This window comes from Schistocerca americana, chromosome X (genome assembly GCF_021461395.2).
Source record: "Schistocerca americana isolate TAMUIC-IGC-003095 chromosome X, iqSchAmer2.1, whole genome shotgun sequence".
In the NCBI taxonomy this organism is placed as follows: Eukaryota; Metazoa; Arthropoda; class Insecta; order Orthoptera; family Acrididae; genus Schistocerca; species Schistocerca americana.
In genome coordinates, this window is record NC_060130.1 from 433,959,058 (window position 1) to 433,973,288 (window position 14,231).

General features: G+C 39.1%; 1 protein-coding gene across 1 annotated transcript in view; it reads right to left on the minus strand.

Moving 5' to 3' along the window:
- The window catches only part of LOC124556062 (voltage-dependent calcium channel type A subunit alpha-1), a gene marked incomplete at its 3' end in the record, with an annotated part of 507,834 nt that overhangs the window by 229,357 nt on the left and 264,246 nt on the right, over window positions 1–14,231 (minus strand). Inside the window, exons 18-19 of the mRNA XM_047130091.1 lie at window positions 8,023–8,142; window positions 5,200–5,389 (exon numbers count right to left, since the gene is read on the minus strand). Coding sequence (XP_046986047.1) covers window positions 5,200–5,389; window positions 8,023–8,142 — 310 coding nt within the window. The remainder of the gene's footprint in view (window positions 1–5,199; window positions 5,390–8,022; window positions 8,143–14,231) is intronic.

Genomic DNA, 14,231 nt, shown 5'->3' on the forward strand with positions numbered 1-14,231 from the left:
ATGGGGCACCTATCTTCCCTATGTCCTGTGCTCCTATAATACAAAAGTCCATACTGCAACGGGCTTGTCACCATTTGAAGTGATGTATGGCAGTAAAATGCAATCTCCCTTTGATGTCTTGACACCTAAATTAGGGCCAGATGGCAAGGCAATAAGGACGTTTGCCAGTAGAATAATGGAAGTTTGAGTAATGTACAAAAGGTGAACACAGAGGCACTAGAACAGCAGGAATAGCTGAACAGACTTATTGACAAGCTGCCTCAGTATCACATGTGACAGTGTGTGATGGTCAAGAATTCCTATATGCCGAAGGGGAAAAACAAAGAAATTTTTAACTAAGTACAAGGGACCTTACCAAGTCATGGAAATGACCTTGCCGGTCAGCATGAAGATGTAGTTCCCTACAAAAATGTCAGTCACATAAAGCAGTTTAAAGGAATGGCAGAGGGCATTCTGCAGTTATTGGTAGCCAACCAGGGGGAGAAAGTTGCAAGGGGTAAAAAGAAGGGACTTGTAGTTGGTGAGCAACATAATGTGCATAACATCTCTGCTGATCCATTGTGGTTGTGGGACAGCAGCTGGTCAAATATTTAACAAAGAAATTCGCCACACAGCCATGCAAATTGAGAAGTTATTTTATTTTGTTTCCACTACCAGTTTCAGCAGTTCACTATGCTATTTTCAGGCCCCATATGCACCTTTCAAAAATTCTTTATATTGGCATACTGGGGCCATCTGTTTCTGGATGTCATGAATTCTCAGGTGCTTCCTTTGAAGACTTGACTGCAACTGCAATGGACCTGAAAGTGGCATAGTGACTTGCTGAAACTAGTAGCAGAAATAAAATAATAACTTCTCAAGTTGCATACCTGTCAGGCGAATTTCTTTGTTAAATAATGTGCATCGTGTGCCACGTAGGTTAAGATTGCATAAGTAAGATGTAGGATTGCAATTTGTTGGGTTTTTCCAGGTTAGTGTAGCAGGGAAGCACATATTTTTATTGACATAGGCATATTTGTTTGTTAGTTTTATTCATGTTATTATTGATATTACTTTTTAGTGTATTTTATGTTCTCAGAAGGAGGCAGGGGTGATAGAGTAATGTTGTCCTGCAGGTGGCAAATGTGTACGGGCATCCTGGGTGATGAGGGAATTGTCCTGCTATTGCTGTGGTTCATCAAGGGTGGGGCAGGGTGTGTAACAGTTGTTCAGGCTCTAGAATTGGGTATTGTGTCCTCAGGACAATTGAATGTGTGGCTTACTAATCATAAATGGATGCTAAAAACAACAGTGGAGCTATGTAGGCTGGTAAATGTCATCTCAGAACTATATAAGGAAGCACAGGGGAATAATTTGTTTAGAGAGATTAAGGGAGAGTACCAGAGGATGCAGTTGTCACACTTGGTGCATGTGGTTCTGCAAGCCTGAAGTCAGTGGAAGAGGAGCTCGGTAAATGCTGGAGGAAAATTGTTAAAGACAATGTTTGGAACAGCAGATGACGAGGAAGTGCAGGAGTCAAATAGCACAATTGTTAAGATTCAGCAGATGGCAAGTTCTGTGAAGTATACTGTGGAGTGGCACATCTAACAGTTATCAAACTTGGAACAAAGGGTGTTGAATAACATGACACTAGTAAGGGAATTGACAGCAGAAGTAACCTGATGTGCTACTGTAATGAGGGAAGTGCTGAATAGAGATTTGGAGAGAATACAGAAGCAACTGAGTGCACTGAACAACAAACTGAATATAGCAAGGTTGCAACACGGGCTTGTGGACCAATTTGGGAATGCTAGGAGTGAAGAGGGCAATTTAGGCCTGTATAGGTTACACCTAGAGAATCCATGATGGGATCATGTTGAGCAGAAGAGCAGTTTCCAGCAGAGTTACAACATATAGCCAAAATGTCAGAGGAAAATCTGGCACATTTCCTCTGTATGGCTAGGGCAGAGGTGGAAACAGATGGTGTCCGGGTGCATATAGTGATCCATGTACCTGTTGCAGGGAGAAACTCAGAGTTTCAGTGCTGAACCATCCACCCACATCCAGTGAAATGTGAGATACTGGGGAAGTGGGTGTGGGTGAGGAAACAGGAAGTATTCCTACTCCCAAGGACAGGCAGACTCATCTGGTAAAGTCATGGGTAGAACTGCAAAGTGGTGCACAAGGGAAGATTGTGATATTCCCAGATATGTACTGATATGCAAGCATGTCAAGCTAGTTTGTTTCTGGGGGGAAGTAGATGGGCCGAGTTGTGGGAAGGAGCTTCTGCCAGATAGAACTTGCTTCCAGAGAAAAGGACCAGATTGATTATACTTAATATTCACACTAGAAACTATATGATTGAATTGCTACAAAGGAGGAAGATCAGCAGGGTTGAGAAAACTCAGGCTTCGGGAACGTGCAATGATTATTAACGGCACGACTTGTGAGATAAATGGATGGACTTCCATCATCTGACTGCACACACCAGCTCAAATGTTATGACACTGTCATGTAATATGCTGTATTGGCCAGAAGGATTTCTGAGGACATTGTCCATCCAAAATTTAACCTATTTAAACAACATGCTCAATCCAGAACTTGTGCAATGCTTGGACATATTAGTAGAGTCCTATCAAGGGAGAATTTTGGTGGAACAAATATGGCAGCATGTAAAACATTTCCAGGAACAACAGCAGCACAAAGTATTAATAGTAAGTGTATCGGCTACCAGTTGTGGCATCGGCTGGGGAAGCAATTAGTTGTGGCATCGGCTGGGGAAGCAATTAGTTTTAAGAACATAAGTAGTATATACAAGTATAATAGTAGTTAGTTACGGGGGCAATACAAATGTGAGGGGAAGTTCTGTGTGTGAACACTACATTGTGACTTGTGGGGATTGTCCTCAAATACATAAATTATTAGAGTTAAGATGGTTTAGTGGGAGCCCAGTATTACAGAATTGGGACGATTTTTTTCAGAAGGGAGGATGTATACTGCATTGTGAATAAGAAAAGGCACAAATTTGGGGGATTCTTGAAAATTTTGTACAACTATGGCAAGAAGGTAGAAGTTAAGGGGCCAATGGGCACATCGGGTAGTGGGTGCTGGCCATGTTGATATTAAGCAAATGGTTCTGTGAGGCAGGTTTACAACACTGCTCACAGGACAGAAAGCATGGCACTATAAACAAGTGTGGAGATGGGTGATGAGTAATCAGGCACAACACAGGACAATTATGTGCTACGAAAATCCCACATGTTGCAGTTAGCACAGTGCCTAGCAACCTGTATGTGGGGGATGAAGCAGAATAGGAAAAGCTACCATTATAATTATTAAGGAACACACCACACATCCCCTACAGAGGGATTAGGTCAGAAGCGTAGGAAAAGGAGTATAAATAAGGAAGCCCAAAGGCTCAAGGCAGGCAATCATGTCGCCATCGTGTCTGTGTCTGGAACCAGAGAGAATGATTAACTGTTTAAGTTGCAGGCCAACCATGACGACCATCTTATGACAAATTTCGGCAGCCAGCTGGCCCTTTGAGTCAACCACCAAGCTCCACTGTACAGTCGTGCCATAGCCATGGCGAGGCAGATCCAAAACTTGGTGATGCATGGGTGCGAGGACCAGGGGGTGGCCAGCCTCTGCTCTCTGGATGTTGTCATCTGATGGACTGCAAGTGGGAGTCTACAAGGGTGCCCTCTCCTAGCCTCCTGGGTCCAAGGCTGTCCTCAATCACTGACTGAGCTATTGTGGATGGGCGTCTGGAGCTGGTGAGACTCGACTACTACAACAGTAGCTGGCTGTCTCCCTTCAGTGATCTACATGGTAATCACGAGCAGCACTTGAGGGAAACGCCAGCCGCGCTGCGTGGGCAGGCAACGAACCTCTGGTTGAGCCAACACATGCTGCCGGCCACATCATCAGATGAGGACAGATGCTGTTATGTCTGCAAGGATGGAGCAGCTGGTTACCAGAGTAGCAGTGCTGGCGTTTGCACTAACACATGTACACATGCCACACTGCCGCTGCCTGGATCATCAGAGGTACTGTGTATTCTTTGACAGAATAAAGTCAGTGCTAAACCTGCCTGTGTATCTCTGCATGCCCCAACATGACTCACCCCTCTCTCCCGAACCATATCTCTCAGTCATCCTGGTGCATTACACCCCCTGAGGCTGGCGTGCCATAACAATTCTTATACCATAAATGGCTCACAACTAACAAACATGCCTTGATTCACTAGTCTCACAAGATTTTCTCCTATCAGGGAAAATATTTATATATCAGTGTATCTAAAATTCTACTGGAAAGCTTATATTACAGATTATACACAAATATTTAATCGTGCTTACTTTTGTGCATAAGCAATATTGTGCCACTTTTATGCTAATTAATCATGTTCAGTAACTACAATTATCACAAAATTTCTATTCCAATGAAACTTCATGTACCTGAAAGTGGCTACACAAAAATATCAAGAGCAAATTGTTATGGTGTGATAGTGAGACTTCTCAGTTTGCCATTTCAGATACGACAATCTCAAATGAAATCTCTCAAACCACAGAAATGAATGTTCCTCCTGGCAGATGAAAATCACAGAGCATACAAAAATCCTGGACTGCAGCAAACAGTTTTCTATTAGTTACGTCTTCTAAGGTGTTTCACAGGCTGACATAAGGTATTATAGGATATCCAGTTATCACAGTAGAACTTAGGGAAAGCTACAACTAAATCTCACTCCAAAATACAGTTTTAATGAGTCAGAAACCTCAATACAGATCTTGAAATGTTCAACATACCAATGATTAATTCATATTTATGACTACTGACTTCCATTATTTTGTGTTAAAAGCTAGTTCTGATTCCACACAATATGCTCATAGCAAGCTCTATGAACCACAGATATCAAGTATTGCCTTCAATGTTTTTCCCCATCCATTAAATGGAAACAGCTAAGAAAAATCATTTAAACCAAGTGGAGGCCCAATGAACTTAACCTCCAAAAGAAGTGTTCACAGTGAACAATTATAATGACAATGATTTTTCCAATAAAGGAAATAACTCATGTGAAGATCAAAAGATGAGACATACTTTATCTACAAAAGGCTCAGAGAATTTCTTTCAACAATAAAGTACATGTTGAGGCATCTAAACAAAATTATACCAAATGACTGCATGCAAAAATATGTGAAGTGTGATATTTAATATAAGTACCTTCAAAATCATTTCAATTGTGAACACTCCAGTGAAAGCATAATCAAAATAATCCAAAATATGATTTCGGTTTGATTTTTCGTCTACAGGATCTTCGGCAGCGAGAGCTATGCTACTTAAGCTGATGACTACCATTATGAAGAAGTCAAAATACTTCATGTTGACCACCCAGTGAGCTCCGCGTCGAACTCTGAAACAAAATCAAATATAAGATTAACTGAATTTTCTGCTGGTACTTGGAAGAATATGATAATAATATTAAAACAGAAAACACTTCTCAATGTTCTGAAAAATTTTGCAGAACATAGGGACATGTTTCCTTTTTAATATTATAATCAAAAACAATAAATTTATATGATTGTTCTCCATGTACAATAAATGAATGAAACCTTTTATTATATTTATAATATTTTATTTACATGTCTCTTTTAACTGAATAAGTAATAACATTATAACTTTGTTAAACTGTTGACTTATTATTTATTTACATTATATCTGCAAACTATTTTCAACTTTTTCAACTAATAATACATATTTTATCAGTTGATCAGGCCAAGAAATGCAGATGATATAATGAATGTGACTCATACTCCTATTTGCACTAATAATGCTATTATGTGCCCTACATGCAACCCAGTATAAAAGAGAGAGAGAGACGAGAGAGAAAGGGAATTTAGCTAACAGACTATACACTCATTATTTCTCCTATATCTGGCAACATCAAGACAATGAATGAAACAGAGTTGAAATCCTTTTTTATTGTGGCTGTATAAATTCATCGGGAATTAAAACATGAATGACAGCATATGTGACAAACTTCTAATAAAGACTCCCAGTGGTTTTGTAAAGTTCTTAGTATAGTTTCGTAATATTTCACATACCGTAGAGTAGTGATTTTCGTGAATTACATGTTTATATCCATTATGAACAATCATATTAAAAGAGAAACGAAATGTGAAAGTCATTCACAATTTTATACTTGTAGCCAGGCAGTATGCAAGGAATTAGAATGAGCTACAGGGTTTGCATCAAAAGAAACACAGTACTTTGAAATAAATTTTGTTCAAAAGAAAAATGTGCATTCAATGAATCCATACAATTCTACTTCAGGGAAGAAATAAATTACAATTTTGGCACACTAATGAAACAAAGAAATGACACTGAAATAAAAGGCATTACTCTTCTGAACAGTTACAGTTTCCTACTCAACAATGATTCATCAAAACAGAATGGTATGTGCAGCGGGTGCACCATAGCATGTTACTTAAGTTGATGTTAAAACCATGCAGAAATACAGAATGTCTGAGATAATTCTTTCAGAAACAGGCCACATAACAGGTGCTACAATAACTAAAGTTCCATGATGCCAGGACTGTTGATCATCTTGATCCACGGGGTGTGAACAGAACACATTTTTTGTCTTGGAAATGAGTTCATAATTACTTTATGGCCAAAAGGCATGCTTTTGGCTTTCATTTCATTATTTTATGTAAATTTACTCTTGTAAACAATTCAAGAAAGATCAGCATGCCATTAATTCCTGAAATCATTTCCTCTTCATTGTTTACCCCAGAAATAACAGGTGAATATTGTTAAATGTTAAATGAACTCTAAGTATAAATGATGGTATAAAAATAACTTGGTAACTAACACATACTCAAAAGTTATTCTAGTGTAACTGTGTGCAGAATGCAATTTGCTTATTTTCAACACAAAATGTTCAGTAACCAGGGACAAAATTATGTCAAATATTTTCCTCTACTTTGTAAAGGAGTATGTTGTATCAAACTTTTTGTGAAATCATAACTTTTAATTATAAGTTCAATTATGCTATGGTTCTAACAATGCCTAATTAGATTTTGATTGTTGTATCATGCATAATGCACAAAAAAGCATCACTTCTTTCAAACACCATAATTGTCTCCAATTGCAATGCATAAGTTTGAAATTTGACTCAAATGTGTCCACAATCTTCCTCTGTAATGGTCCAAAAGTGTGGCACCCTATGACATCACCTCAGGCTTGGTGACACTTCAAACAGCTAGGTGTCGACAGGTGCGAAACAAAGCCAAAGCTCAGAAGTTCATTGAGGTCTTAGGTGGGTTAATGACGTCACATTGACACCAAATTTCACCACAATTGCGCCCAATGGCATCATGGATGTGTCACTTGTAGGGAAGTCCATCACACCCCATATTACCAACATTTCACCTCATCTTTTGATGCCTCTGCGATGTATGTCAGAACTGTGAAACCCAGCAGTGAAATCATTTCTTTATGAGTGGCAAGAGAAAACATTTGAGACCCACTGCTACTCAGAATTGATACAGAAAGCCCTCACGAGGTGGTATAAGGGTGTCAGTGGTACCATCCACTCCATTGGGGCATTGATTTCCATGTATATCATGACTGAAAACAACCGTCATGGCGCCTCTTATTATTATATATTCTATATAAATGGATGGTAGCATATTCACCTTTTCATTGTTTGTATTTCCCTCACAATCTTCCATAATTAAACTAATTAGTTCCATATGTTAATAAAATCTTCAAATACCAAGTGTTACAAGCATTCCAAAGATCTACATCCAGATGCTCAATTATGTAATAACATATGTATCATCTATTTGTAAGTGCAGAACCAGATTTGTGTGTAATTACAACACAGTATTCTCAAGAGTTTGTGTAAATTTTGTTTTTTTATGTAGATACATTTGAGAATATTTGTACAGATTCACTGTAGACTTAAAATGAAAATCCAATGTTAAATATCATTTTAAACTGTCTTTGTTAGAATTTCTGGAATTTCTGCTGTATGCTTACGGATTGGTTGGGGAAAAAATAAACATTGACGAATATGGCAGCATTGGCTTTGGACCAGTCATATCTTCATCCTCCTCCTTCTTATCTTCTTCTTTCTTATTGTTATTGCTCTTCCCTTTACTGTAAACAAAAGCATGTAGTATATAACAAAGTAGAGACATTTCATAATGAGGAAGTTAAGCATACAGCTAGAGAGGCTACACTGTGAATATGCAATTACATGTAACATCACACAGATAACATCAACTTATTCCCTAAAAATTAAACAATCAATTCCTTTAAAAAATTAGAAAAGAAAAGTAGTAGTCCAGCCAATGAAGTCCAATAAATGTCATCTGGGGGAAAAAATTCATGTAGTAAGTAATTTTTGTACAGTGGTAAGGGGAATATCATGAACAATGTGTTAAAAATTTTGCCTGGTGGGGTGTGAGTGAGTGTCTGGGAATGGGGCATGTAAAGATAACTTTTACAGGTTCTCTTGAATATCTTGAAAACTGCAGCTTCCAGCAAAAATGTTTTCCTGCTTTAAAAGTAAACTGCATTAAGTTTCCTACACAAAAAAAAAAAAAAAATAAAATAAAATAAAATAAAAAAAAAATCCTAGGCATTTTTTCTTTAGGACTAACAGCTTCCACATTTCGGGGGGGGGGGGGGGGATGATAGATAATTAAAAATAGTGGTTTAATTGTATAAAATTGATGTTTACTGTGAAACGAAGTGGGATACAAACAAATATTAAATGTGTGCACCACACCTAAGTGCAGAAGAACCATATTAAGGGATAAATTTTGTTCTGGGGGTGTAACAAGGTGGAAAGGCAGCAGTGGAGGTTAGAAGCATGAGGAAAGAATGTTGCCACATTGTTGTGGCTGTGCACTTCTCTCCTTCATTAGTGTACAAAAAGAAGAATGAGCAGCCAATTCCCCATTCTCTCTATCACATTACATTACAAAAAGCAACTACAGGGTATTCCATTGAGTTATACTGACCCTTCCACAGTTCCCCTTATGAATCGCTGGCAACACAGGGCACAGAACTCCTGGTGGTGAGGTGTTTATTTTGTGCCAAGAGTGTTAACACTATGTTGAATACAGATATGAGTTATTAATAATACAAATGCAACAAAACCGTATGGACAGATGTAAATGTCTGAACACTGTCCTACAATGTTAGCGGGGAAATTGCTTCTTAGTCATTCTGTACAGCAGTTGTAGATTACTTCTCAGAAAAGTGACTTCCTCCACCAAAAGCAGTGGTCAATTTGAAGTTAACAAACAATCTCTTCCACTCAGAAATTGCTGGCACATACACAGTATATACTGCAAGGTTTGTGTCAGTATATCTGATGGAATAGGCCTGGTCATGTTACAATATAGATCAGTAATCTGCTGTAATGCATTGGTTGACATGTGTTGGAATATGTGAAGTTCCGTGACACCTGAGTGGCCTACTTCTGTTCCATAGAGAGCCAATTTAAGCCTCTGGGTCTCTTCACATGTTGGAAGATTGAGCCTGGGGGTGATGCATTTGATATTTTCCAGGTGCAAAAATTATTCCAGCCACTGATAGGGGAGACAATGAAATCGATATTTTCAAATACATATTGATAGCACGTAAAACTTGGGACAGGTTTCTAAGTATGGTAGACAGCTGAGAGCTCCAGCTGTTGAGCTTTATTACATAACAGCTCTTTTAAACAACTACAAATAAATATTTATTTAATAAACCAAAAATAACTCCACTATACGAAAACAATCTCAGTGACACGAGAAACCTGGACAGGAAATGCTGGGCAGGTATGCTCTGTATCTAAATTAAAAAGCTGCACTCATGGTGAGAGTAGTTGCCTTTCCCATAAGAACATTACAGGTGCTGTACAGGGTGATTAAGAATCAATTTCCCCACTACCATTGTACGTCAGTGTGCACAGATTTACACAGATAGTGTTCTGAGTCATTTCCTGCGATAGTATTATTAGTAATTGATATCAGTAATCCATACAGTGTTAACATACTTCGTGAAAATAAACACCACTGGGCATGTCTGCACACTGCTGTCACCAGTAATTCAAGAGACGAGATGCAGATTGCAGATATTTGTGAAATATCGTGTAGTCACTTTTTGTGCCACAGTGCAATAACAAGAATGGAGAACTGCCTGCTCATTCTTCAATTTGCAGACCTATCAAGGAGAGGAAGAGCATGACCACAATACAGCGACCTCCATTCCTTTGTGCTTCTAAGCTACTCCCCCCACCTTTCCACCCCATTACATCCCAGAACACAAAACATCCTTAATTTCTAGTTCTACAGCACTTAAATGCAATACAAACATCCAATGAATGCTCTTCATCCACATTATTTAACAATATACATTAATTTTAAACCATCAAAATACTATTTTTAATAATCTGTGATTTTTCCAACTGCTGAAACAAGGAAACAAAAAAGGTAGTTTAAATTTGTAATGGGAAAAATTTTCACTAGACGCTGCAGTTTTCAAGTTACTCGAGAAAATCTTAGAAAGAAGTTACCTCTGAACACCCCAACCCCCCTCCCCACCACCTCCATCAATCCCATGCTCAGACCCCACCCATCAGCCTTTTGAATATGGTATTCATTGCATTACCCCATGTAACTATATAAAGATTTGCAGCCACACAAATTTTCCCTCTAATTTTGCTTGATTGACTGGACTAGAAAGACACATAACAAAAATACATTTATAATGGTGTCAATTGTTTCACTTTTTTCAGAATATTTCAGCTAGAGAATGTTCAGTTTATTAAAATCAGATACACTTCGCCACTGAGTAGGGCAGACGTGTGATATCTGTGTCACGTATGGAAACATGACAATTTTTGTTGATATCAAATTACATATACACTGACAAGCCAAAGAAACTGGTACACCTGCCTAATATTGTGTAGGGCCCCTCCGACCACGCAGAAATGGTGCAACACGATGTGGCATGGACTCGACTAATGTCTGAAGTAGTGCTGGAGGGAAATGACACCATGAATCCTGTAGGGCTGTCCACATATCCATAAGAATATGAGCAGGTGGAGATCTCTTCTGATCAGCACATTGCAATGCATCCCAGATCCGCTCAATAATGTTCATGTCTGGGGAGTCTGGTGGCCAGTGGAAGTGTTTAAACACAGAAAAGTGTTCCTGGAACCACTCTGTAGCAATTATGGATGTTTGGGGTGTCACATTGTCCTCCTGGAATTGCCCAAGTCCATCAGAATGCACAACGAACATGAATGGATGCAAGTGATCAGACAGAATGCTTACGTACGTGTCACCTGTCAGAGTCATATCTATATGTGTCAGGGGTCCCACATCACTCCAACTGTACATGCCCCACACAATTACAGAGCTTCCACCAGCTTGAACAGTCATCTGCTGACATGCAGGGTCCACAGATTCATGAGTTTGTCTCCATACCCATACACATCCATCCGCTCAATACAATTTGAAATGAGACCTGTCTGATCAGGCAACATGTTTCCAGTCAACAGTCCAATGTTGGTGTTGGTGGGTCCAGGCAAGGTGTAAAGCTTTGTGTCGTGCAGTCATCAAGGGTACACAAGCGGGCCTTCGGCTCCAAAAGCCCGTATCAATGATGTTTCATTGAATGATTCGCACAATGACACTTGTTGATGGCCCAGCATTGAAATCTGTAGCAATTTGTGAGAGGCTTGCACTTCTGTCATGTTGAATGATTCTCTTCAGTTGTAATTGGTCCTGTTCTTGCAGGATCTTTTTCTGGCCATAGCAACATCAGAGAATTGATGCTTTACTGGATTCCTGATATTAATGGTACACTCATGAAATAGCCTTGTGGGAAAATCCCCACTTCTTCGCTACCTTGGAGATGGTGTGTCCCATCTCTCACGCACCAATTACACTGTTCTACAAAAAAAAAACCTTTTTTCCTATTTCTGATGAAAAATATTGTGATTCTAGTTGTATTTTGAGTGCTGAATTGAAAACTGTTTTTGGTTTTTTTCTGTCAGGGATAGTTTATGAGTAATCGCAATTTTATTTCTCTCTTCAGTTTCTGATATAGTGCAGCAAACGTGAGGTGAAATTCGACAAACAAATGCACATCTTTATGATGTTATAAGTTCATCACATTAATGGAGGGTTGGATCTAACATGTAACACAGTAACCTTTGTGTATACACTTTGAAACATTTATTTGACATGAGAAATTACAGAAAATTGACAAACAATGAGCATCTGCCTTGTAATGCACATCATTTTTTTCTCTTGTATTGTGAATCTTTCTTCTCTCGAATGATATTCCAGCAATAATCTGCTAACATAGAAGGTACCCACTTCCCTTTGTAGCGTCTTTATTGAATCTCTCCCCATGTTCATCCGATACGTCACTACAACTATCTGTGAAGTAGTCCAGATGAGAGTCCATCATATGTACCTTCAAAGACATATTGCATCCCAAATCCTGATATGCTTTGATAATATCCTTCACCATTGCTTTGTAGTTAGTATCTCTTCTTCTTCCGAGGAAGTTTTCCGACACCGTCTTGAAACAGTCCCATGCGGTTTTTTCTTTATCAGTTAAACATGCTTCAAAATTTGCATCTTTCTGCAGCTCCCTGATTTGTGGGCCCACAAATACACCTTCCTTTATTTTTGCAGCTGAAAGACAGGGGAATTTGGTAGCTAGATATGCAAACCCACAGCCTGTTGGATCCATGGCCTTCACAAATTGTTTCATCAGGCCAAGTTTGATGTGAAGCAGTGGAAGTGGTATATATTCAGGAGCTACCAGACTTTCACATTGTACATTCTTTTCGCCAACTTTCCATCTTCGCCTAGGCCATTTATTTTTCACGCAGTGAGAATTTCTGTCTCGACTATCCCACTCGCAAAGAAAACAGGCTTACTTTGTGTAGCCTTGTTGCATTCCCAGTACCATAGCAATTACCCTGAAATCTGCACATATTTTCCATTTGTGTTCATTGTATTTTAATGAATTTAGTTAGCATCCTTTGTACGAATTCGTAATTCTCTTTTGTCAAACTAGCGTAAGCTACTGGAATAGAGGGTATTTTATTTCCGTTATGGAGCAAAACACCCTTCAGACTTGTTTTCGATGCATCTATGAAATGTCTCCACTCCTGTGAAATATAAGTGAAGTTCAGCACTTTCATCAGGCCAGCAACGTCATTGCAAAATGCCAGTGCTTCGTCAGTTGAAACATTAGAAATAAAGGCATGTTTTCTGTGCCTGAACACACTGATTTTAGTACTTTGGTGCAGTAGATTATACTCTTGTAACCTTGAACCAAGCAGCTGCGCCTTTTGTTACTTAGTCCTAGATCACGTACTAAATCATTTAAATCTGCCTGTGTTAACAAATGTGGCGATGACTCACTTGTGCAGTGATATAAAGAATCATCATCTGTGATTTCTTAAGTACTACTTATTTCACTGTCACTCGGAATTTGACCTCGAGCTCTTGAAGGTACTGGAAGGTTGTCGGAATGCTGCACTGGCATTCTCGCTGAAGGCAGATCTGGGTAAATAATGTACCTCTTCGACTTTTTGTTTGTAAAACCTTGAATTTTTGTTAGACAGAAATAACAATCAGTAACATGGTCCTTAGGCTCCCTCCACACCATGGGAACAGCAAATAACACCACATTCTCTTTACCTTTCCACCACTGAGTTAGCACAACAGAAATGTGGTGCCCATTCTTTATCTTGGTCTCCTACCTCTACTCCAAAGTAATGTTTGTATGCTTTCTTTATGACTGAAGAAATTTTCTTCCTATTTCTAGCAAAAGTGAACTTCCCACAGATGTAGCAGAAGTTGTGCGGCTTATATCGACATCCACGACGACGTGGCATTTCTGCAAATTTAAAAATACCACTTTGGTAATACACCTGTATTAAATTAATAGTAGGGAACTAGAGGAATGCTGATGTGTAAAAACAAGCAGTCGTTTTACCTTCAGCACCAGGCTCAATCAGTTTACACACAGGAACTAAAAAATTCAACCATGCTCAGAAATATGACAGACAGTTACTTGTCAGCCAAAACACCCACTCGTTAAGACTGACACAAACTGCGGCTAACACCACTGTAAACTCGATGCACTTGCCCCTAGGAGGCGTGAAGCTTTACTGTCGAGGCAGCGATCGGCTGTCGCCGTTCGAGTTAATGAAATGTTTC